The sequence below is a fragment of the Somniosus microcephalus genome, chromosome 11 (genome assembly GCF_052327205.1).
Source record: "Somniosus microcephalus isolate GS21.2 chromosome 11, FLI_Smic_1.0, whole genome shotgun sequence".
In the NCBI taxonomy this organism is placed as follows: Eukaryota; Metazoa; Chordata; class Chondrichthyes; order Squaliformes; family Somniosidae; genus Somniosus; species Somniosus microcephalus.
In genome coordinates this window covers 67,219,934-67,246,027 of record NC_140997.1, presented here as the reverse complement: position 1 = coordinate 67,246,027, position 26,094 = coordinate 67,219,934, and the positions used below count along the sequence as shown (strand labels likewise).

Sequence of the window (26,094 nt, the reverse complement as noted above, 5' to 3'; positions counted from 1 at the left end):
CCTTCTGGTCCGTGTTCCTCACTCGATTGGAAGCCAGGCTGGCTTCCGGGTGGGGAACCCGCCCTATATGTCACACAGCGTGCCGGGAAACCCAAACTTCTGGGTTTCCCGCCGTCTCCCGGGTCCCCCTGCACTGTGCGGGTGGGAAACGGGAAAATCCAGCCCATTGACTCAGTATAATAGCTCTTAAATGTAATAGCATACTAAAGACCCATACGTGCGAGTTTCCTGCAATTAAACTGGTTCAAAACGGGTGTAAAATGAAGCCTAGTATTTCAGGTGCAAGAGGAAATAAGGTCTTTTTTCTGGTATTTTATTGTGATTTTTTGAAAAATTATCCTCACTGATACCTTCACCTTATTTTCTGTTTCTTTGAATGCTTTTTTATGGCTTTAGTATGAGTCACATTAAAAACTGAAAAGCTTCCATGATTGCATATTGTTAAATATGCTCGTCTTGAATTACCTCCGTGCTTGCACCCAGAGACACGCGTAACTGGGACACAAATCGGTTACACAGCCTAAAAGATCACAGTATTTTGGGCATGAGTTATGCGCAGTACTTCAATATGCCCAAATCCCCTTGATCTTTTACTGCCTTTGAGCGATACCATCGTCCGAATACATCTCTGCCCATAAAACTGGCCCTGCCCCCAAGTTATATAGCCTGATATACGCGTTTCCTGCAGTTACTCAGAGGCTCTGTTCAAATAACAACCAGAGTTTTAGGCACAGCAGGAAACAAAGTCATTTTTCTGATGTTTTATTGAAATTATTTGAGTGTTTTTTTCTATTTATCCTCACTGATACCTGTACTGTATTTTCTGTTCTTTTGAATGCATTTTTATTGCATACGTATAAGTCACATTAAAAATTGAAAAGCTTCCCGATTGCAGATTCTTAAACATGTTTGCCTAAGTTGATTGAGTTGAAACTTTCATTTTCAGAATTAAACAAGAGAAATATATAGTATGAGTTTGATGCTGTCCTTGGGCCCCAATAGTTTACGCTGATTTACGCCCATTTTATATTTTGGCATATTCGAGTGAGATTCACAGGAAATTTGAGAGTAACTTGACCTTGGTAGAATGGATGCGGGAATAGGTACATTTTTTAGTTTAAATTCCCAAAGAGGAAATTCCAGGCCAGGATGTGCCTAATGTGCCTCAATGATGGTTAGTTAGATGGGTTGAAACTAGGGTTGCGAAGGGGTGGAAAGTATTTCCGGAAATTTTCCACGGGAAGTTTAGCTTGGAAATTTTGCCCAGAAAAGCACATGCTAGCATAATATTTTTGGGGGGGGGTTTTTGTATTTCTTTCATTTTTTTTCCACAGGTCCTCTCTTAAAATTACTAACAGAGATGGAATCTTAATTATTAAGGAATTTCTTAATTAATATATGTTTATCTTCTTACTTAGCTTGTTTTAATAATTACAAGTTTTGTGTGTGACTGTGAACAAATGTGTCCTGATTGGTTGGATGAGTGGATGAGCAATTAGCTCCCTTTATTGGTGATGTAGCGTCGTACGTGCACAGGTCATGCTTCCATCACATGGAGCATCAGGAAAATGTACTCACCCTGTTGCAATCGTGCTGATTGACCGCAGTTCGACACAGAGATGAATGCCCTTTATTTCTCTGCATAGAACAATGCCACGTTTACCGTCGGATGTGTGGAAGCATTTTACCCCAGGCATTAAAGATGGAAAGACTGAGTACATGTGCAAACACTGTACAAAGCCATATGTAAAGATGCAGCAGCATTTATCCAAATGCAACAACTTCACTCAAAGCTCACAGCAGTCAGCCCAGAGTTCCTCTGCTTCCATTCAAGAAGATGATGGTTCACATTCAGCATCAGGCTCCTTATCATCAGCAACCCCTGGCCCACTTGGAAGGTTCTTTGATACAGTGGATAACCATAGCCAGAAGAATGCAGATGAGTGCCTTGCTCGAGCTGTATATGCGACAGGCTCACCCCTCATGCTCACAGCCAATGTGTACTGGAAGAGATTTTTCAATGTTATTCGCCCTGCATACTGTCCTCCCACCAGACATACTTTGTCTACTTATTTGCTGGAGGCTGAGTATAACAGAGTCCAAGGAAAGCTCAAAGAAACGATAGAGATGGCAGACTGTGTTGCAGTTATCTCAGATGGGTGGTCAAATGTACGAGGGGAGGGCATCATAAACTACATCGTCTCCACTCCTCTCCCAGTGTTCTTCAAGAGCACAGACACGAAGGACAACAGACACACAGATACATTGCTGATGAGCTGAAAGCAGTCATCAATGATCTTGGATCACAAAAGGTCTTTGCAGTAGTTACTGACAATGCTGCGAATATGAAGGCTGCTTGGGCTCAAGTGGAGGAGACCTACCCTCATATTACGTCTATTGGGTGCGCAGCTCATGGGCTCAACCTGCTCCTCAAGGACATCATGGGTTTGAGAACCATGGAAACACTGTACAAGACATCCGAGCAAGTTGTTAAGTATGTCAGGGGAAAACAGGTAATTGCAGCAACCTACAACTCCAAGCAAACGACAAAGAACAAGAACACCACACTGAAGCTGCCCAGTAACACTAGATGGGGTGGCGTTGTCATAATGTACAACTGCCTTCTGGAGGGTAAGGGGTCACTGCAAGAAATGGCAATATCCCAGTCTGGGGATATGGAAACCACCATCAAGAAAATACTGCTGGATGATGTGTTTTAGGAGAGCGTGGTTAGCAGCCTTAAACTACTCTCACCAGTAGCATCTGCAATTGCTCAGATTGAAGGAGATGATGCTGTCTTGTCAGATGTTCTCAGGCTTTTTGCTGATTTAAAAGAACAAATCAGCATTGCCCTACCCACATCCCTGCTGCTCAAAGCAGAGGAGAAGGCAATTGTTCAATTCATACAGACGCGTCAAGAATTTTGTGTCGAGCCGATTCATGCTGCAGCATACATGCTGGACCCAAAGCATGTTGGGAGACCAATACTTTCTGGAGAACAGGTCAACAGCGCTTACAGTGTGATTTCTACCCTCTCATGCCACCTCAATCTGGACGTGGGCAAAGTTCTGGGAAATCTGGCAAAGTTCTCTACCAAGCAAGGTTTTTGGAATGGGGACGGGATATGGGAATCATGCAAGCATATCAGTGCACATACCTGGTGGAAGGGACTTTTTGTGCATCTGAGGCCCAGTCACCCATTGCATCGGTGATACTCCAAATCCCACCTTCATCAATGGCCTCTGAATGAAACTGGTCACTTTTTGGGAATACGCATACAAAGGTGCGCAACAGGCTGACTAACAAGAGAGTGGAGAAACTGGTGGCTATCCGGGCGAACCTACAACTTATTGAGCCAGATACAGAAGTGTCCACCACACAGCTAGACAGTGACACAGAGGAGGAAATGGACACGTCAGAGCCAGAGTCAGAGAATCAGGAGGAGCAATGATGAGTAGAAGACTCATGAGAAGAAGACTCAAAGGGACAAAATAAGGACAATTTACAGGCTAAATAAGCTGATGCTCTTTTTATTTTATTTTAGATGGGTCTTTTTTGTGGGGGTTCAATAAAGTTCAAAATTATAACCTAAATAAAGTTTTGAAAGCCTGTTTTTATTTGTATGGAACAGTATGTCTATTTTGATGACAAAGATAATATAAGGGTCAGAGACAAAAACCATCAGTGTGCAAAAAAACTCAAAATTCCCATAAATTCCCAAAATTCCCCAAAATACCAATGGAAAGTTTCCTCTTTTAAAAATTCCCGGAATTTTGCAACCCTAGTTGAAACTTTAGTTTTCATACTCAAATAAGCACTATAGTTCCACTCTTTTGTTTACACTGATTTTCCCTTGTTTACGCCGAATTTTACATTCAGGCATATGCTAATAAAATTGGCAGGTAATTTAAGGGTAGATTGATATCGGCAAAATGGGTGCACAAATAAGCGTAATTTCGGGTGTAACTTCCCAATTAAGGCCCCAGATGAAATTGCACCCCCTCTGTGAAATATCTCGAGAAGGTTAGGTATAAGCGCAAATGACAGTTTTATGATGTTTGCGACAAAAATGATTCCTACTGCTCTCTAACGATAGTGATCAGGACAGTGAACCTTTAATTCGTAACTTAATAAGATAATAAACTGATGCGTTTAAGCTCTTTAAAATATGGATGCTGTCAATAGTAACTTTGAAAATTATCATTTTGAACCGAAAATAAGTGTCAGCCATGGTTCAGTGGGTAGCACCCTTGCCTCTGAGTCAGAAGGTTGTAGGTTCAAGTCCCACTCCAGAGACTTGAGTACAAAAATTTAGGCTGACACTGCAGTGCAGTGCTGAGGGAGTGCTGCACTGTCGGAGGTGCCATCTTTTGGATGAGGCGTTAAACCGAGGCCCTGTCTCTCTCTCTCTCTCAGGTGGATGTAAAATATCCCATGGCACTATTTCAAGTGTCCTGGCCAATTCCTTACAAAGTAGAGGTAATTCAAAACTTGGCTCCCCATGTCCTAACTCGCACCAAGTCCCGTTCACCCATCACCCCTGTGCTCGCTAACCTCCACTGGCTCCTGGTTAAGCAACGCCTCGATTTCAAAATTCTCATCCTTGTTTTCAAATCCCTCTATGGCCTCGCCGCTCCCTATCTCTGTAATCTCCTCCATCCCAACAACCCCTCGCGATATCTGCGCTCGTCAAACTCTGCCCTCTTGAGCATCCCTAATTATAATCGCTCAACCATTGATGGCTGTTCCTTCTGTTGCCTAGGCCCTAAGCTCTGGAATTCCCTCCCTAAACCTCTCCGTCTCTCTACCTCTCTTTCCTCCTTTAAGGCGCTCCTTAAAACCTACCTCTTTTGACCAAGCTTTTGGTCATCTGCCCTAGTATCTCCTTATGTGGCTCGGTGTCAAATTTTTGTCTTATAATACTCCTGTGAAGCGCCTTGGGACGTTTTACTACGTTAAAGGCGCTATATAAATACAAGTTGCTGCTGTTGTTCCTCTTTTAATGGACCAAATAAATTAAACAAATAAACTGTAAATAAACCTCTAAAACTTCAAATAAACCTTAGCAAATCAAATTAAAATTTGGTTATCCAATCCAATTATGCACTCCAGTCCCCGCGGCGCCCACCGGTCACGGAAGTGCTCGAGCGCACCGGCGGACACCGCGTGCTCCATCTCCAGGGCCACCTGGGCGCGAACATGGCCGCGGAAGAGAGGGAGGCAATCTGGCTGGGCGACCCCTTCGACCGCCCGCTGCCTGGACCAATTGATGGCTTTTTTAGCCAGGTTGCTGCTGTTGTTGAGTACATCTAGACTGCATATGCCGACTACACCGAGACAAGACAATAAAGTATAAATTAAACTAACTTACAGGTTTTTGGCAACAGAATGGATAACATCCTGAGATGAGATAAACATTTTTGAGGTGGTGCTCCGTAACTCGTTGACACTGCAGTTTAATCGGGCAAATGGAGCGCCTCCTTTCCGCGGCAGCACCACAGATCGGCAGCGTTGGGCGTCCGGTCTCCAGGGCAACCAGCCGGTGTGGGGCGGGGACCCGCCGATTGATTGACAGTCACCTCATCGAATAAACTGACAGCGTTGGTGACACAACCAGCCAATGGAAAGGTCCGAGGGTGGGTCCTTCACGCTAAAGGTGTCCAAATTCGGTTGTTTTTTTAAAAAACAACTTTTCTAAAAGTACACAATCAACTTGACCACCTTATTCTGCTACTACAGTTACCTCATGCAATAGACGAACACCGATTAGTGCACTTTTTTTTGCTGTTGCTGAAGGCAAATGTTTGGTTGGAGGCTGAAGGAGCCGCGGGGGTCCTGAGAGGGGCGGCCCGCCGTTTGCCTGAGACTCGGGGTTTCGGAGCTCCCACTTTAGTCATGGAGCGAGTGACCGCTTTCCCCTCTCTGCTGCTCAGGAACGCCAGGCCTTGCGCGCAGCTGAAACGGCGGGGTGCGGGGTTTTGCTGGGAGGGGGCCCAGGCTGCGCGCTGTTTGAGCGGCAGGGCCGAGAGGGCGATGCTCGGCAGGATCATTCGAGTGGATCATGCAGGGGAGTTCGGAGCTAATCGCATTTATGCAGGGCAAATGGCAGTACTGGGCAAAACACCAGTGGGGCCTGTAATCCAGGTTTGTATTTCAACGCAGCGGATTACATACACTTAAATTATGAGGGGCCTGGATAGAGTGGTTAGGAAGCACCTATTTCCCTTTAGCAGAGAGGTCAATAACCAGGGGGCATAGATTTAAAGTGATTAGTGGAACGATTAGAGGGGAGTTGAGAATTTTTTTCACCCAGAGGGAGGGTCTGAAACTCACTGCCTGGAAGGGTGGCAGAAATCCTCATCGCATTTAAAAAGTACTTGGATATGCACTTGAGGTGCCGTGGCCTGCAAGGCTACAGACCAAAAGCTGGAAAGTGGGAATAGGCTGGACAGCTCTTTGTCGGCCGGGTCAGACAGGATGAGTTGAATGGCCTCCTGTACGGTAAACTTTTCTGATTGGATTCTAAACACATAGAATCACATGAAATTTGTCATTCAGTAGTCAAAAGACGATTTCTTAAATTTGCTGTAAAAGTACAATTGCTGATTGTAGGCCTGTGATAGCAGTTTGTCTTTGTAAAGTTTAGGGTTTACACATGACAACAGGAGGAGAAGGTCTAACACTAACTATATACAAGGTGTCCTCAGTCAAGTTCACGTGAAGTTAGAATATCCCAAATGTATTGCTTGGCTCCAGCGCCTTTCAGTAAAACAATCACTTCCTGTACTGATGAGAAATCGCATGGAGCGATTAAAAACTCCAATGTTAGATTAATATAACAAATAGTTAGCATATATAAAAGATGCCAGAGTTATAACTATAATTTTTTTATTCTTTATGTAATGTCCAGCACTTTTTCTAATTGTCAACTCTGCAAAGTGCTGACTCTTGCTGGGGTATAGTTCCTTAGGAGCATCAACCCTCTGGTACCTCATGTTTAAGTCTAGACAGAAGATTGTTGGTGGGCTGTTTGACTATGGAAGGCGTGACTGTCAAACCCAGCCTTGACCTCACCAGAGGTTGACACAAAAAACACTCTTTTCCAGCAGGGGTCATTGGGTAGGGAGCAGGAGTTCCAGCTCTCTTTCCCCTCCCTAGCTCACTGTGCTCAGTACAATTGTAATGCTGTAATTTCTGCCTTGGTTGAGATCATCTAATTCAGCACAGATTAGGAATTAAACCTGTGATCATCTGGTCTGTATACACCAACTGTTACTCCAAGCCACACCTCTATCTAGGACAGCATTCTAGATAGATTTTGTGTCAGAATTCTTCTTTAATTTTAAACTTCACATGAAGTCCATTGTGATTTTGTATCTCTTTCATATACCATGGTCAGTTGCCCATCTGCCATAAAAACAGAAAATGCTGGAAACACTCAGGTCAGGCAGCATCTGTGGAGAGAGAAACAGAGTTAACGCTTCAGGTTGATGACCCTTCGTTCTGAATCGTTAACTCTGTTTCTCTCTCCAGATGCTGCCTGACCTGAATATTTCCAGCATTTTCTGTTTTTATTTCAGATTTCCAACATCCGCAGTATTTTGCTTTTGCCCATCTGTCATCTTGCTTATCCTGCTCTGATGTTGGACTTTTTCTTTAAACATGGGGCAATAAACTTTGGAAAAAATAATGAGGTCCTTAATGTCTGTTATATACTTTACACATTGGTATGATAGTCAGGATAGAATACTCTGCAAAAAAAATCTCACATTTTTGTAATGTTGATGCATTGTTATCAGGAAAATGTGTTCATAATGTCAGAATAATATTGTCTAGCCCTGTGTAGACTGTTAACTAGTTGTGTAAATGGACAGTCTTGTTACTACATTAAACATTGATTTTTCATCGATTTATACAGTAAACAAACCTTAATTTTGCTATGAAAAATGTTGAAATGTGAATAAATATTTATTTAAAATAGAGACTAGGGTCTTGTTCATCGGCAACAAATATCCTTAAAGTACAGCAGGCTTTGATGTTAGGCAGCCTTATATCTATTGTGCAGTAAATTAACTGAAATTGTGCAGTAACTTAGCTGAATTTGATACTCATGTTACAGAATATGTGGGATCAAGAAAAGGAACACCTGGAGAAATTCAATGAATTGATAGTTGATTACAGAGTTCGACCAACCCTTCTAATACCTTTCTGGAATGTTGCAGGGTTCATGTTGGGTAAATGTCCATATATATTTAAAATCTCTATTATACATTCAATCGATTATGTGGGGTGTTTCATTGAGAACACACTTGTACCTGCAGTACTATTTACTCCTGTAGGTCTTTTCAATGTTAAAAGTGCCATTTTGTGGGAACACAATAGCTGCTATTTTATTGTGAGAATATATCACCATGATTGTGCAGTCTGAACATAAGAACATAAGAATTAGGAGCAGGAGTAGGCCATATGGCTTTTCGAGCTTGCTCCGCCATTCAATACGATCATGGCTGATCTTTGACCTCCATTTCAAACCCGATCCCCATATCCCTTGATTCCCCATGAGTCCAAAAATCTATCTATCTCAGCCTTGAATAGACTCAACGACTCAGCATTCACAGTCCTTTGGGGTAGAGAATTCCAAAGATTCACAGCCCTCTGAGTGAAGAAATTCCTTCTCATCTCAGTCTCAAATGGCCGACCCGTTATCCTGAGGTTAATCTCCCTAGTTCTAGACTCTCCAGCCAGGGAAAACAATCTCTCAGCATCTACCCTGTCAATCCCCTTCAGTATCATATATTTCAATGAGATCACCTCTCATTCTTCTAAACTCCAGAGAGAGTATAGGCTCAATCTCTCCTCATAGGACAGCCCTCTCATCCCAGGGATCAATCTAGTGAACCTTCATTGCACCACCTTTAAGGCAAGTATGTCCTTCCTCAGATAAGGAGACCAAAACTCTGCACGGTACTCCAGGTGTGGTCTCACCAAAGCCCTGTACAATTGTAGCAAGACTTCCTTGCTCTTATACTCCAACCCCCTTGCAATAAAGGCCAACATACCATTTGCCTTCCTAATTGCTTGCTGTACCATCTGCCATTTTTTTCTCAGTAACTGAAAATTGTAATATCCAAGATAAGGGTTTAAACAAAATAAAGAAATGCATATTTCACAACAACATGATTACCTTTATACATTGAATTGTCTTTTGTACCCTTCAATTCCTTTGTTAAAATTATAGTTTGAAGCCCTCGGCCTTTTCTAAAAGCTTGGGCTTGGAGTTGATATTTTTGCCCAGAGCAATGACTCTGAACTTAATTTGGATTATTTGGCCTTGGCATGCAGTGTGCCTAATTTCCCGGGATGCATCAGTACCATTCATTCAGTTGTATTGAAGGAATATTCTAGCTTTTTTTGCTCAAACTTTTCAGTTATTTGAAACAAAGTTCAAATTTCCAAATTTTTATCCAGGTGTAATGTATGTTGAGTGTGTGTGTATGTGAGATAAAAGCCTAACACCTATTACATATTTTGTTATTGTATAAACTTCAGAAAGGGCATTAATCTCAACAATGGTATTTTTCTCTGTGTGATATAGTCCCAGAATACATTTTTAAGAAGAGTTTAACGTATTCAGTCACTAAATCAGTGACCCTGATATTATGACATAAACACCCCATTACAAAACAGTAAATCATCTGATGCACTGTGACCAATACCAATATATATATTATAATATATATGTATTTTTTCTGTGTGGTTGCTGATCTTGAAATGATGTATGGCAGCTGTGCTGATTATAAATGGGTGCTATCTGCCCCCTTTTCATAGGTGCTGGAACAGCTCTTTTAGGAAAAGAGGGTGCCATGGCCTGTACAGTAGCAGTAGAAGAGAGTATATCACAACATTACAACAATCAGATCAGGATGCTAATGGAAGAGGATCCAGAAAAACATAAAGAATTACTTGACGTAAGCATGCTTGGTATTAAAGTAGGAACTAACACTGATGTTTCTATATTATTTTGTACTATTAAGTGCTATGAGGTGTTAATCCAAGAATTGCCACAAGCTTCACTGCTTTGAAATAAAGCAGCTTAAATCTACAGATTTGCAGTATTCTGTAGCCATGCTTTCAATTTTGGTTACCAAGTTTCGTGGCTTCAGTCAGCCAAATTCACCTCTGTTTTCTCAGTCAGTTGTATATTTGTATATTTTTTGGTAGGGCGCAGGGGGTGGGAAGAGAATAAGAACTCTGGTCACTTAAGACACAAAGGAAGTGCTGAAAGCATCAGAGAAGATCCACAAGATTGTTCCCCAGTGTCAAAGGACTGAGTTATGAGGATAGACTGGAAAACGTGGGCTTTTCAACCGTGAAGAAGGTAATTGTAATCTCTTGAACTGTGACCAGAAAGCTAACCTTAGTAAGCTTCAAATATTTTTCTTTTGAGCTATGCAAAATAATTAACTTAAATGTTTCTAAGCCAAGTAAGAGTGCAGAAATCTCTGAATATATTAATATGGGGCAATAAATTAGGAACAGTTACTGTAACTGCTGTATGACCTAATCCATCTGAAACATATAGTTGTGGGTTTCAGTCCTTCTGTCATTGCTTGCTAGTGAGTTTCACCTGGATTTTTCAGTGATAGTGTACTCTGTATTGGGCGCAAGAGAAAAAAAACTGTTGGCCAGTTTGTAGAAGTTGATTGGTGGACTGGGAATAGTCAATAGTTCATAAACAAGAGGTATTAAAAGTACCACAAAGTTGCTAGAGGATAAATTGAGGATACAAATATAATTTTTTAGCGGTGTTTGTCATTCCACAGTGTATTGCTTGTTAAAATAATTACAGTATTAGGAAATAAAATTGATTTGGGGAACTAGTGGCACAATAGGTGCCCATCACCTCAGATCAGGGCTTCAGTTGAACACAGTCTAATAAGATGAAAGGCCGTAAGTCTAGATGTTATTTGAAGTGGAAAAATTCATGCAGGTACAATATGGGCTGCTCTTAACGAGACTGGAGTAAAGGCACATTTGTCAGTGCAAAATAAGGGAGTTTTATTCTTCATGTGGCGCTGTGCTATAACTGACCTGAGAGTGTTTCATGTTGAAATGGGGTAACATAAAGGCAAAAACTCACCCACTTGCTCAGCATTTACATCCTTCACCTTCACTATATAAATTTACCTCGTCCACCACTTTAAAATGAAATTAATATATTCGGTGCAGAGTATAGTTTCAATCCTTTTGGAGTTGGTGTGCTTTGGCGTTTTATTGGCATTGCATCCAACTTGCTGATGTCAAAAAGATACACGAGTTAAATGTAATGAAATGTGTCCCAATGCATTTGTACACCAAAATGACCCCTTTTCAGGGTTATTTTCACCATAAGTGGATGGTGGATACATTGGTTGTCATTTTCCAAAATACCATTGATTCTAGAACGGTTCCCGCGGATTGGAAGGTAGCAAATGTAACCCCACTACTTATGAAAGGAGGGAGAGAGAAAACGGGGAACTACAGACCAGTTAACCTGACATCAGTACACCTGTAGTAGGGAAAATGCTAGAATCTATTATTAAGGACGTGGTAACAGGGCACTTAGAAAATAATAATAGGATTGGGCAGAGTCAACACGGATTTATGAAAGGGAAATCGTGTTTGATTAATCTGTTTTTTGAGGTTGTAACTAGCAGAATAGATAAGGGGGAACCAGTGTATGTGGTGTATTTGGATTTTCAGAAGGCATTCAATAAGGTGCCACACAAGAGGTTATTAAACAAAATTAGGGCTCATGGGATTGGGGGTAATATACTAGCATGGATTGAGGATTGGTTAACGGGCAGAAAACAGAATAGGAATAAACGGGTCATTTTTGGATTGGCAGGCTGTAACTAGTGGGGTACCGCAAGGATCAGTGCTTGGACCTCAGCTATTCACAATCTAAATCAATGATTTGGATGAGGGGACCAAATGTAATATATCCAAGTTTGCTGATGATACAAAGCTGGGTGGGAATGTAAATTGTGTGGATGATGCAAGGAGGCTTCAAGGGGATATAGACAGGCTAAGTGAGTGGGCAAGAACATAGCAAATGGAATATAATGTGGAGAAATGTGAAGTTATCCACTTTGGTAGGAAAAATAGAAAAGCAGAGAATTTTTTAAATGGCGAGAGATTGGGAAATGTTGGTGTTCAGAGGGACCTGGGTGTCCTTGTACACGAACCCCTGAAAGATAACATGCAGGTACAGCAAGCAATTAGGAAAGCAAATGGCATGTTGGCCTTTATTACAAGAAGATTTGAGTATAAGAATATATAGGGCCCTGGTGAGACCACACCTGGAGTAGTGTGTACAGTTTTGGTCTCCTTACCTAAGGAAGGATATACTTGCCATAGAGGGAGTGCAACGAAGATTCACCAGACTGGTTCCTGGGATGGGGGAATTGTCCTATGAAGAGATTTTAGTAGACTAGGCCTATGTTAACTAGAAGAATGAGAGGTGATCTCATTGAAACATACAAAATTCTTACAGGGTAGATGCAGGGAGAATGTTTCCCCAGGCTGGGGATACTTGAACCAGGGCTCGCAGTCTCAGAATAAGGGGTCGGCCATTTAGGACTGAGATGAGGAGAAATTTCTTCACTCAGGGGGTGGTGAATCTTTGGAATTCTCTACCCCAGAGGGCTGTGGAGGCTCAGTTGTTGAGTATATTCAAGACAGAGATCAATAGATTTTTGGATATTAAGGGAATAGGGTGATATGGGGATAGTGCAGGAAAGTGGAGTTGAGGTAGAAGATCAGCCATGATCTTATTGAATGGCGGGGCAGGCTTGAAGGGCCGAATGGCCAACTCCTGCCCCTATTTCTTATGTTCTTATAATTAAGGATGTCAAAATAGAAGAATCAGCCAGCATATGACTTACACTTTTAGTTGTATCTAAGATTGAGTTTGGCGGCGAAGTAGTCTCAAGCATGTGTGCTGCAGAGCTATGCTACATGAATATCTCATTTTTAATGTAATGAGAGAGCTGGCACTCTCTCAAGATTTCATACTTATGAGGAAAGTGAACTGCCTAGGCACCATTAAAATGTGTCTTTGCACTGGGCTGGAGTTGTACAACACCCAGTGGGAAGCCCAAGTGGTATAAGATTGTCTGCTAATAGACTTACACCAGCTGGCTTCAGTGCATGCGGTCAGATTAATGGCTGACCTTACTCCCTAATTATACTGCAAATCTCGCAACGAGGTACATCTGAAATGGATTTCTATTGACAATAAAGTGATGGTATAACAGTGCCGTCATCCTACTTAAAGAAGCCTTATAATGTTTCAAATGATATAAAATGCAGTCAATTTAAATGTATTGCTATGCAACTATATTATTTTTATCAACTGGACATGTTTAGAAAATGAGAAATTAATAATGTTGTAGGCAGTAGTCTCCTTCCCCTCTCAAAACTCTTATGTAGTGCTGTTCAGAAAACCAGACATCTGCAAAGGTAGGTATAGTTCCATGTCATGGAGAATCTAGGGGTGCAATATATTTCATTCAAATACAAACTTTCCTGTTCAAGACTGAGCACTGAAGCTTAATGGACCATTAGTAGAAGTGTAATAGTAAAAATGTTTAATGCACCAACATGTAAATTTGTAGTCTTCAGCATTGAGACTACTGTAACACATTGTATTCAATAAAGAGTAGTTTAGTCGCAATACTAGTTTTATAGTGCTGTGGAGGAATAAACATACAGTATCTTTATTTCAGATATTAAAGAAATTCAGAGATGAAGAAATGGAGCATCATGAAACAGGATTAGAACATGATGCAGAAATGGTAGGCTGTTGGCTCAGACATTTTCTGCTGTTTATTATATTATCTTAACCAACATTAGTACTGTTTAACTATAACTAGTTCAATGGGTGACCATGTTGGTGCACTTATGAACTGTGACATAAAGTGTGGGTGGGTTAGCTCCTGTGATTTCTGCATATGGTGTGTATGATGTCGGATAGTCAGTCTGAGGGGGACAATACCAATGGGCAACCAGACACTTCTCCACAGTGACAGAGAAAATTAGGACAAATTAATCTTGGTGACAGTTGCACAGCTTTTGGTGACTAGCTGATGAGCTGCATTTTTATCCTTGGAGTATCAACTGCTCTTGATTGGAGATTGCTGTATGGCACTGGGTGTCCTAAAGGGTGGGAGAAAGAAAGTAGCTTAAAAACATGGCAGTGGCTTTCAGTGAGAATTTTAATTTGGTGCATCAATTTCAGTAATTAACTTTATTCATTCTGCATTTACCACATAGCGTACAATTGTATTCTAGGTTAATAGTTTCTGAGGAAAGCATGTGCTGAGCACGCACGTAAAAATGTTCCACGTTGCTGGTAGGTGGTGTTGCACATGGTCTCTTGCTGTTGTATCATATAAAGCCCCCAGGAGCTACGTAATTGTGCCAGTTCATTTTTCTCCAGTTAAAGGATCTAGTGTTGGACCTCTTGTCATCAAAGTTTGGCATGACATCTCCAGCTTCTCTACAGGAGTAGTTAGATGAGTTAGTATTAAAATGTTAATTTATCCACTTTGTTCAAGTTTTTTTCCCAGGATTCCCAAGAGCTTAAGATGTTGGCACCAGTCAGTCCTCGGCAACAACCTGTAGAAAATAATACTAGGCTGCCTTTTTCAGGACAAGCTTACAAATGAATAGAAAATCTGTGCTATTTAGGTTTTAGGATCACACCAAAGACAAATGCTATGCTGTTTAGATAAGGCAGAAAAAATTTAAGCATTATTCTATGAACGGCTATGCAAAAATTGGAATTTTACACTTAAAAGATTGTACCATGGTGGGGGAGTGGTTGTTTGGTATGTCCTTAGAAACTAACCCATGCAATTCATCACCTGCATCAAAAAGACACAAAGTACTTCCATAGCTCAATTAGCATGTCTCCACCAACATCTGCCAAGGTGTCTGCCTTGGCTGAGTGGTAACATAATCACTTCTGAGTCTGATGGTTGTGGGTTCAAGCCCCATTCCAGCAACTTCAGCACAGAATCTGGACTGCCACTTCAGTGCAGTACTGAGGGAGTGCTGCTATATTTTGGATGAGACATTAGCCTGAGATCCTTGGTGCCCTTTCAGGTGTAAAAGATTCCATGACACTATTCAAAGACGAGCAGAGGAGTTCTTCGGTGCTTTGGCCAACACTTATTCCTCAACCAGCACCACTAAAACACATTATTTGATCATTTATTTAATTGTTTGTGGGGCCTTGCTTTGCACAAATTGGCTACCGCATTTCTCCACATTTCAACCGTGACTACACTTCAAAAGTACTTTATTGGGCTCAAAGAGCTTTGGGACATCCTGAGGTTATGTAAGGGGCTATATAAGTTCTTTCATTAATACAGTGCAGTAGTTTATCTACATTCGCTGACGCTTGTAATCATTGCATAAAATATTGTCTTCTAAACCTGATGTAAATTACCAAATTTGCTTTGGGCTATATGGAATGCTTTAGTAAGGAATAACTACGAAGTTTCCCACATTATTCAGATCAAGATAGATTAGCACAATAGATCTAAGCAATCCAACCACACGAGCCAGATATCATTGAACACAGGCTGGGGTTGTTTTCCTTAGAGCAGAGAAGGCTGAGGGGAGACCTGATTGAGGTGTACAAAATTATGAGGGGCATAGATAGGGTAGATAGAAAGGAACTTTTCCCCTTCGAGGGGTCAATAACCAGGGGGCATAGTTTCAAGGTAAGGGGCAGGAGGTTTAGAGGGGATTTGAGGGGAAACTTTTTCACCCAGAGGGTGGTTGGAATCTGGAACTCACTGCCTGAAAGGGTGGTAGAGGCAGGAACCCTCAAGCATTTAGATGAGCACTTGAAATGCCATAGCATACAAGGCTATGGACCAAGCACTGGAAAATGGGATTAGAATAGAGGGCTTGATGGCCGGCGTGGACACGATGGGCTGAAGGGCCTCTTTCTGTGCTGTATGACACTATGATGCTGAGAAAACACTGGCAGCACACGGTGTTAGGGACTCACCTGTGCCCAACAACACCAATACCGCTAGCACTGACTGGTGCCAACAAAGATTTTACGAAGGGTGACACAAAGAATGTTGGCATCAACTGGCACACATCATTGGCACGGGCTGGCATTGAGCTGTATATAAATGAAGTACAGGTGTCATCTCATCCTTACTATTGCTTTAGTAACACGATGACTTCATAGCTTAGAGGTCCTGGAATTATCTCGGGTACTGCTGCTGATCAGCACCAAATACCCTTCGGATATACTCCCTCAGTGAAGGGGAAAACAAAGTGGAAACGTACTCCTGAGGCACTTTGGCAGCCCCCTCGAACCATAAATGTAAATCTTATCCTTCTTGTAACCCAAGAAAGTATTGTGAAACAAGTGTGGCTTTGTACGTCTAGCTCCTCTCTCCTAGGGATGGATAACCCACCTTAACTTGCATGGACATTGTCCCTGTATGCATCATTTCCATGTGGAGTTCTTCCCTTCAAAATGTACATAGACTCCAGTTGGGGAAGGAAGATTTCACACCCTTGGACTATATGCTGGGGAATCACAGAGTACATTGCATGATTTACTTGATTCCTGGACAAGGCTGTCAGTAAATTGGTGGAATTAATAATAGCTGTGATCCGACTTAGCAGAACACACCACCATCCCACAAGTATGGAGACTGAAAGCCCTCTTTATAGCATTCTCATCTATGAGTAAGGGGAACAGGACATCTGTGATGGAAAGATGATTTGCTTGCGAGTACATTATTAGTCAGAAACTCCAAAAATATAGATATTTTGGCGCAAGGGTCAAGCAGGCATCATAGTACAAGCTTCAGAGGTCTCTGACCCTGGAGTAGAACCCTTCCTTTTGATCTTGCAGGTAGTTTACACACAACTCTTCATGGCCATATGCTAATCAACTACAATCACAAAGGGCAGGGCCAATATATGTAATTTCCCAAAGTCAAATGAGATGCCATCTTACAGGGTCCATTGCGACTCCATGGAATCTTTGTATAGTAGACCAGTCACTGAGTTGATAGTGGCGCTTCAGGCCCCCTCCTGGCATGACTAAATCCTCACGAGACAAACCACGAGCCTCCAAATGAGAGCTTAGGCAACTGACTGCACTCAACTGATGAATTTACCTTATACCCCTTCACAGTTAGGGTAATGTTTTCCAGTGAAAGGCTATTTAAGAATATCAAATCTGATGCCAGGAGCCATCTTTCTGGTTCCCAATGACTGACTTTTTAATGTGAGAACATTAGCTAAACCATTGGTCTCCTCCACAGAGCTTTACTTCCAACCAATAACTATCAACTTGTCCTCATTTGTGGACCTTACATAATGTTCATAGGTGGTCAGTCTACTTTAGGGAAGTGCGCTGCAAAAGCTTGATAGTGGTAACAATCATATTCCAGACAGGATAGGTGCTGATCTGCAGGGGACCTGGGCTCAGGCCACGTAGATTACTGAACAGTTCACCCAGCAATCAACTGGAACTAGGGGCAGTGAGGCTACCTCTGGAAGACTTCAGACCATAGTATAAAGCTAGCAGGTAAATTTGTGGTCAGATATCAACTATGGTGGAGCACTACATTGACAAGTAGGGGTGGGAAGGGGATTGTTCCCTTTCATTTTGTAAACATGCAGTCCTAATATTAGTTGGTGTCCAGTTTACAAGATTGCTTTCTCTACTCAGCATTTAGCTGGGATAGCAACATAGTAACAGATGCTCCTCATTCCTCATGGTTCATCCTCATGAGTGAAAGACCCATCCAGAAGTAGTTCATTACATTTTTAAGAGTTGGGGTGATTGAAGGTAGACCTATTTGTATCTCGAGACTATATTTCTGCTCGAGGGCAGGAGCCCTGTCGCCCTGAATGCTGGATGGTTTCTCAATTTCCTGGACACAAAGGTTTCTGCATCAGTTTTCTGTGATCCTAAAGTGGTTACCAGTATGACTTTCTATTTGTCTAAACAGATCAAAAAAGTATGGCAGTTGGCAGAGACAGATCCCACTGCTTCACAGAAGGTGGCCTCCTCTCTATTTTTAGGGTTAGAAGTCAAATATTGCATTCAAACTCAGAGACATTACAGTTGATGGCTTAGTTATTGAAAAATCATGACTGTTAGATCAGAATCCCCAGCAGGAGGTGCTTTGAGGTTCCATTAATAAAACTTACTAAAAAAAGAATTTATATAACACCATCTCGTATCTGAGAAGTGTCTCAAAGAGCTTCACATACAATTAATTACTTGGAAGATGACTTATTATGTAAACAAACATGGCAGCTACTTTGCACATAGCAAGGTCCCACAAACAACAATGGAATGAATGGCTAGTTAACCTAGTTTTTGAGGTGATAGTTAAAGGAAGAATGTTGGCAAGGACACCGAGAGTTCCAGCTCTTCTTCAATTAGTGACATAGTATCTTTAGTATTCTCCTGAATTACACAACAGACGGAGCTTTGTTTTAAGTCTCGTCCAAAATAACACAATATGGAAAAGGTTTGTGCAGTGGTGATCTGCCATGTCAGTTAGTCCAGTCCATGCTCTGTGCGAACATATGTAAGCTTCTGCATTGCACAATTCTCTATCATTTATAAAGCACATTCCACCATTATAATCAAAACTAAACATTACTGCTTATAATCATTGCAGTACCCATCTATGCCTTTAACAGATCAGTCCTAACAGCTGATGTTATGTTTCCTATTCAGGGTCTCCTTCCTCCTAAATTTGATAAGATCCTATGGTGTGTGGAGGGTATGGAATGAAGAAATAAGATAGATTATCTGTACCCACCTGGTAGAGGTCTTCATGCTTTGAATCATATGTATCCTCGCATCACGATCCCATGCATTGCCATAGACCCTCTAGTGTTAAGTAGTTGGTTAATTTAATTTTAGCTTCAGGGCAAAACAAACTGGTGCAATAGAGCAGGTTGTGGTACATATGGGGAAGAGGAGGCTGTGTGTGGCACCACTATCTGCAATGTCATGAAGGCATTTTTACGCGCATGCTCAGCATATGGTATCCCCAGATCCTATGAAGGCTGTGCTGTACTACAGTATGTGGTGGATATGTATCAGTTGAAGAATAAAAATCTACAAAGTCGGTAATCTGAGTCAAGTTAAAGTATGACGTACTGTAGATTTGTGAAATTTGTATATTTTCAATATAATTAATGTGGAAAATGAAATGAGCATCAGGGAAAAGCTGTACTTGCTATATTGAATTATTTTTCAAAATTTTGTTTTTTAGGCACCTGCTTATTCATTATTGAAGAATATTATACAAGCTGGATGCAAGGCTGCAATCTACATATCTGAACGCATTTAAACATTTTCTCCATAAAATCAATCCATCTCTGTACAGTCTGTAATATAGATTACCAGTACACAGTAAAATAGGTTAATATCACAACTTATTTTGGTGTGCACTAGTCCCATAATTTTTTCAATTATGAAAATAATAAGGGTGTCTGTGTATGCAGCTGTTTCAATCTGTGATTCTCTTTTCCAGGGCTCACTGATGCTTCGAGTTTTACCAGGAGTGTGTATGAAATGCCCTGGCTGCCTGAGTATTGAGGAAGTAGCCAGTTGGCCTTACAGTCAACACATGCTCAGTTCACCAGCACTGTTTAAAATTAGAGCCTGAATTAAAGTGACATGGATAAGAGTGTGTGTTGTCCGCACAATCAAGTGGTAACTTCCTCCATGCTCAGCCATAAACAGTTCAGAGGTAAAATCACTGCCTCTGCGCCGTACAAACCTGAAAGATCCCAAGTTCAATCTCCATGTCTTTGCTGAATTAGTTGATCTCAGCTGGGCAGTGGTCTGGGCAATTATGTGTTAGGGTAGGGAAAATTGATCAAGAGTTCTCACTTCTGATCGCTACCTCACAATCCCTGGCTATGGTTTCCTCTCCTGTCAGATAGTCTGTCCATGCTGAATGTCAAGGTTTTACTAATAACCACTTGGGAGAAGTATTGGAGGACACCTTGTCACTTTGATATCATACCTGAGTGAGGAAGTCAATGTCTTCTGGAGAGGAGGGGAGAATTATGGAGAGGAAAAAGAAATGTACTCCTGATTACAATTAAAATGCTAGTGGTCCGACAAAACAGTGTCAGGTTGTAATAGCTAACACACATTTTTTGTGATCAGGGAATTAAATGTTGAGTCCTTATGCAAATATTTAATATTTTACAGTAATTTAATGGGGAAAATGTTGACATTTTTAATTAAAATATGCCACCTGAAATCTTATGAAGTGTTTTTGTTCCAAACTATTGAAGGACTTGTATGCAGTTCTAAAATATAACTGCTGGGGTCAGTATGCTACAAACAAAACAATTTCCAGGAGATTTAGCTTATATATTTATATGTTGTAAGCTTTGAAAAACCTTTATTTAGTCAAGGCAACATCCCCATGCAGTGATTTACTTATGGTTGTTCTTACAAGGCTATTCCATTTATTTTTAACAATGGCCTATGTGACATATATTATATATATTTCAGTATGTTCTTGCAACTTTCTATTCAAAACTCCCTGTAACCCCTTTGCCTGTGATGTCTGTTGGAGGTGTTGTGAAAGCAGTTTCCTAGCTTATTTTTACCTGAATGTGATGCTGCCTTAAAAGTACAGTTTATTCTTTTACTTTTTGGAGGACCTTTTTGTGAGAATTTTAAGTCATAGCGAGAGCACTGGGCTGGAGAACACTTTCACTGACTTGCTGGCTCGCTACTATCTTGGCAGCCCATTCTGGGCCGTCAGTAGTTCCAGCCCCCCTCTGATAGCTGATCGGTGGCCCACTCCTCAACTTTGGCAGTCCGTGTGGGCAGTTAATAGTTCTTGCCCACCAGTGATGTTTAGATGACTTTAAGCCATTGATTTTAAACAAAACTTATGAATTGAGGATCTTGATACTTACTATAATAGCCTGAGTGAAAATAAACATTAACTAAAGCTTTTGCATTGTTGGACAAGGAATTTTGTTAATTCTCAGTTCTTGAGGAATCTGGCACATGGTAAAATGCAGCAGTTATCTTCATTCCCTTCATGCCCCTAGATAATTTGATGCATGGCAAATATTTTGGGGGTGGGTGGGAAAGGCGAAAATAGAGTTCTAGAGCTGTTGGTTACATTTTCTGTCCATTTTATTCCAGATGAAACATTAGATTTCGGGCACAAATCTGAGTTTCGGCTGATTATTATTTGAGAAGAATAATTTACCCAATAGACAAAACGTGCTTCCTGCATGGTGTCAAAATCCAACAATTTATTCAGTTATAAGGGGCTCATAAAATCTAATCATGAGTCAGCCTGATTCCCTGTGGCAGCCAGTGCGCGCTATGAATAATCCCTGCCCTCTGCCTGTTGGCTGTTCAAACGTCTGTTCTTACACCAAAAAAGAAACAAAGGAAATGCCTTTCCAAGACTTCAGTGTTAAATAATATTGAAGGCAGGAGGCTGAAGTGCCCTGGGGTGGGTGCGGAGACTTGGTGGGTCATATATCAAAGTACACATTGCCCCACCCTCTAACATCCCTAACATCTTTTGCCTTCTCATTATCCCCCAAACACCCTCTCATTACCTCTATCCCACTTATACCCCTCACCCCCACCTCACCCCCCCCCCCCCCCCCCCTTCTCTCTCCCTAGACCTGGTCCCTGCAATCAGAGAGAATCACTGGAATAGTTCGAGTGGAGAGCATATGGAGTGGGCTGGTAACCGCGAGGTAGGAACAAAGTGAAAATAGTACCTCCAAAATGAGAATGTAGCTAGCTTTGGAATTTAGAGCAGAGTGGGAAGGAGGAACAGAGTAGTTTAATTGAAATTTAAATGAATGCAAATTTAAGACTTAACTATAATTTAACTACCATTAGCCAGATTGGCAGCACAGGAAAGAACAATGATGTGCAGTTCCTGCAAGACGTGGGAGTTTTTAGTAGCAGATGCTAACTTGCAGCAAATGTCTCCAGCAGAAATTACTTAAGCTCAAGATCTCAGAGCTTGTGATGGAGGTGGAGACACTCCGGCACATCAGAGGAAGGGAGAGATTTCTGGAACAATACAGTCACCCAGTTGAGATAGGGAGCTGGCAGTGGTAGAGGAAGAAATAGTAACTTCACAAGTTGGGGAAAGTGAGAAGGGGTGGGCTAGAGCTAGAATGTCCAGAGCAAATGACCCTATCCAACAAGGTTGAAGCACTGACTTTCTATGGGGAGGAAGATGACTGGGCAGGACTATCAAATGAATTAAAGTGGAACCAGGAAGCATAAGATAGGTCAAGATGGAAGAGATTAGCGATTCAGTTAGGGATGCAGTAGTAATAAGAGATTCAATAGTTAGCAGGGTGGACACTATCTTTTGTAGTCCAGATGAAGGGCCCCGGATACTTTGGGCTGGATTTTCATTGGGCCGTGGAGTCGGGATTGGAGGCGTGTGGGGGTTTAAAATCCTGAAATCGGGGGTCCCGACCCCATCCCACCTCCATGCCAGTTTCAAAGGAGGCGGGTACCTGCCCTGCACTGGGACCCGCCTCCCCGAGGCGGGAAGGGGATTAGTGCCAATTAACTACCTGTTAACGGGCAGTTTTTAGCCTAATCCCTATTTTCATTGTTGAAATGTGGGATTCTCGACGGCTCTAAACCACGCCAAGTTAGCGAGGCGGGATGAAGGGTTTGGAGGGTTCGAGATGTCCAGTGTTCAGGTGAGTGATGGGTGCATGAGTGCAGAGATATGTGTTTTTGGTCTGTGTGAAGTGTTTAAAGAAGTTCTACTAACCTTTACAGCCTCCCTTCAGGTCTCGGGAGTCCCTCATCTCACCAGCACAGAAAGCAGAATGGCCGCGATCTGTCAAAATCTGCAGCCTCTGCTTTCTGTTCTGGGGAGATCTCTAAATCATCCTGAGAGGAAGGAATTAACCTGGAGTACAGATTGTCAGTGTTTGACAGCCTCAAAAAGCTGTGAAACGCTGATATTTCATCTGTCAAAAGGTCTTGACATGAAATTTCAATCTGTGACGTCACCTGATGCTGGGTGGCCCTTAATTGGCCTGCTGAGCCCACTGGGTGGGCTCAACAAGGTCAATCAAGTCTAAATCGCGTGGGTTGGCTAGAACTCGATGGAGGCGGGACTACAACCCCGAAAGTTGCAGTCCCGCCTCCTACCCGCCTCCTCAATGAAAATCCAGCCCTTTGTTGCCCCCCCCACCCGCCAAGTGATAAAGTGATGGACATTTTGAAAGACTTGAAAAGATTATCGATGGGATGGGAGACCATCCAGTAATCGTGGTCCACATTAGAGCCTGAAATTCTGCAAAAGGTGTTTATGAAATTAGGAGTGGGATTTAAAGAGTAGTAATATCTGAATTACTCCCCCCAGCTAGAATAGGGAAGGATGGGAAGATTAGGGAGCTCAACATGTGGTTAAAGGGGTGCTGTCAGGAAGAGGAATCCATTTTATGGAGCATTGGCACCAATTCCGGGGAAGATGGGAGCTATTCCGGAAGGATAGGCTATATCTGAACAGGATGGTGTATTGATTTCTTTGTGGGTTCAATGATGGGACATTTATGAAAGAGAATGAGTTTTAATCTAAAGTCTGTTCAACTCTTTATACAGCATTCAGGAGACACCATTATGCTAGTGATGCATCTAGAACGAAACCGAAACCAAACTAACTGCCTTGCTTCTCTTGGTCACATGACCTCTGCTGGTCAGGCATAAGTAATCAATACTTGCAATCATGCTGGTAAGGCATCATAATCAAACAGGCAAATAACATCGCTATTTGCTGATATCATTACATCTCCTTTTCTTAAAACAAAAGTATTTTACTTTTAACTAACAACATGTTTTCTTTGTATTAATCTGCATTTTAACTGTAACACTTAATGAACTTACATTATCATTATCATCAAGGTTTTTTAACCTTGCTTTGTGTGTTCACATGAAATATGTCAATACACTAGAACTTGAAGAAAGAATAAGATAACATTACTTCCTTCTATAACAATAGTCCTTAAATTTGCTCAATGAGTCTCAGGAGGCTTCACGTGTCTTGAGGATTTTCTGATTGATTGTCCTTGAATCTGAGTTGTTGCCTCAGATGATTGGTTCTCAGCTGTGTGATCAGGTTGTTCAACAGTATCAGTCTCTTGACCTGCTGTGGCTGGTCCCATGAGAAGATCTCGGCGATTTCTTCTCAGAACAGCACCCTCATCTGTCTGAATGGTGTATGATCTTGGTTGAACTTCACTCAGGACAGTTCCCTTCTGAGTCCATGTGTTTGTTTTGTCTTTGAACCTTACTTGGTCACCAGTGTGGCGTTCAGGTAGGTTTTGTGTTCCTCTGTCATAGTAGTACTTTTGCTTTTCTTTCTGTTCTTTGAACTTCCTCACTTTCTCCCCCTCTTTTGTTTTCAGGAGGTTCTCCGGGATGGGTAGGTTTGACCTTAGCCGACGTCCCATCAGGAGTTGGGCTGGTGACTTACCACACTCGAGCGGCGTTGTGCGGTATACAAGCATGCTTTGGTAGAAGTCAGTTCCACTGTCTTTTGCCTTGTACTTCAGTCTTTTCACTGTGTTTGCGGGCTCTCCTGGGTCAACAGCTCTGGACAACGTGTCTGCTGTATACATCAGCTTACCCAGTGTGTACGCAACATTCAGTTCATCATAGACTGTCTCTCCTTCGCTTTCCACAATGAGGACTCTCTTTACCAGGTTCAGTCTCTCACAGGCTTTTAAACCTAGTATGGCTTGCACATCCTTTGGCACCACGATTAATGCTAGCGTGTGCTCTCTGTCCTTGTGTGTTACTTTGACAATGCATCTTCCTTTCACTGGTATATCAGTACCTGAGTATCCTGTCACTTTCACTTTGATTCCATGTATCTTTGGTCTGGGTCTAATTTTCTTAAAATCAGTCTCTGATATCACATTAACTTGTGCTCCAGTATCCAATTTAAATGGAATGTGTATGTCATTCACTTTTAATGTCAACATCCAGTCTCTTTTTTTGTTTTCAGACACAACATCTACATAGAACTCCTCTATCTCGCTTTCATCTACTGCATGGACCTTGCTTTGTTGCATTTGGTTCTTACAGCAACGGGCATAATGGTTGTTCTTGTTGCAACTATTGCATTTTTTACCATATGCTGGACACTTTTTTGGTGTATGCTGTGTACCGCATCGACTACATGACTTTCGATTGTCCCTTTCATTTTCGTTCGCTGGCCACGCCTCTTTTTTCACATTGGCGCTCTTTTTGTTAAACGGTTTATGTCCGTTCATTCTCACTGCATCTATGTTGCAGCTATTGTCACTGAACAGCTCCTTTGCCTGCAACTTCACAGTCTCTGTAGCCCTACACAGTGCTATGGCTTTTCCCAGGTCTAGATCTTGCTCTCTTAGCAGTCTTTCCCTTAGACCATTATCTGGTATACCACACACCAGTCTGCCTTTTATCAGCGAGTCTGTCAGTCCCCCAAATTCACATGATTTGCTTCTGTTTCTCAGTTCAGTCACATACTGATCAATAGTCTCACCCGTTTTCTGAACACGTGAAAAATCTGTGCCTCTCAAACGTCATGTTACGTTTAGGTATGCAGTAGGCCTCAAACTGTTCCATTATTTTATCTAGCTTCATTTTGTCTCCATTAGCAACGAATGTGAAGTTATTATACACCTCCAGCGCTTCATCACCCACGACATGTAAAAACAGTGACGATTTCTGTTTATTACTTTTCTCGTCAGCTCCGATTGCTGATAAATACAACCCCACACGTTGTTTGAACCTCCTCCAATTTTCAGCCACATTTACCTGTCAACTGAAGCGTCGCCGGTGGGAGTAAACCTTCCATTTTTCACTTCGTTAGCTATTCTCTAATGGTAAGCAATGATGTTCTCTTTTGGCTTGCTAATCTGTGGAGAGCTGATTTAACTTCAGAATTTTTCTCTTCATCTCTTTCAGCCACTTCTGACACCATGTATTGATTTCTTTGTGGGTTCAATGATGAGACA

General features: G+C 41.8%; 2 protein-coding genes across 2 annotated transcripts in view; one reads left to right on the top strand and one right to left on the bottom strand.

Moving 5' to 3' along the window:
• The window catches only part of LOC147110641 (uncharacterized), a 180,457-nt gene extending 174,748 nt beyond the window's left edge, over positions 1-5,709 (bottom strand). The window contains exon 1 of the mRNA XM_086000826.1: positions 5,372-5,709. Coding sequence (XP_085856952.1) covers positions 5,372-5,418 — 47 coding nt within the window. The 5' untranslated portion in view covers positions 5,419-5,709. The remainder of the gene's footprint in view (positions 1-5,371) is intronic.
• An 89-nt stretch (positions 5,710-5,798) lies between these two features.
• coq7 (coenzyme Q7 homolog, ubiquinone (yeast)) lies at positions 5,799-20,332 on the top strand. The gene is made up of 5 exons (XM_086000825.1): positions 5,799-6,144; positions 8,120-8,234; positions 9,829-9,968; positions 13,770-13,838; positions 19,326-20,332. Exons 1-5 carry the CDS (start codon positions 5,896-5,898, stop codon positions 19,401-19,403), a joined length of 651 nt encoding a protein of 216 aa, XP_085856951.1. The 5' UTR covers positions 5,799-5,895; the 3' UTR covers positions 19,404-20,332.
• The last annotated feature ends 5,762 nt before the right edge of the window (positions 20,333-26,094 follow it).

Excerpts from the sequence above, each read along its gene's own strand:
- coq7 (XM_086000825.1), top strand. The coding sequence starts at position 5,896 with ATGGAGCGAGTGACCGCTTTCCCCTCTCTGCTGCTCAGGAACGCCAGG. Across the intron at positions 8,235-9,828 it reads TGTTGCAGGGTTCATGTTGG|GTGCTGGAACAGCTCTTTTA; the intron begins GTAAATGTCCAT and ends CCCTTTTCATAG. Across the intron at positions 9,969-13,769 it reads AACATAAAGAATTACTTGAC|ATATTAAAGAAATTCAGAGA; the intron begins GTAAGCATGCTT and ends TCTTTATTTCAG.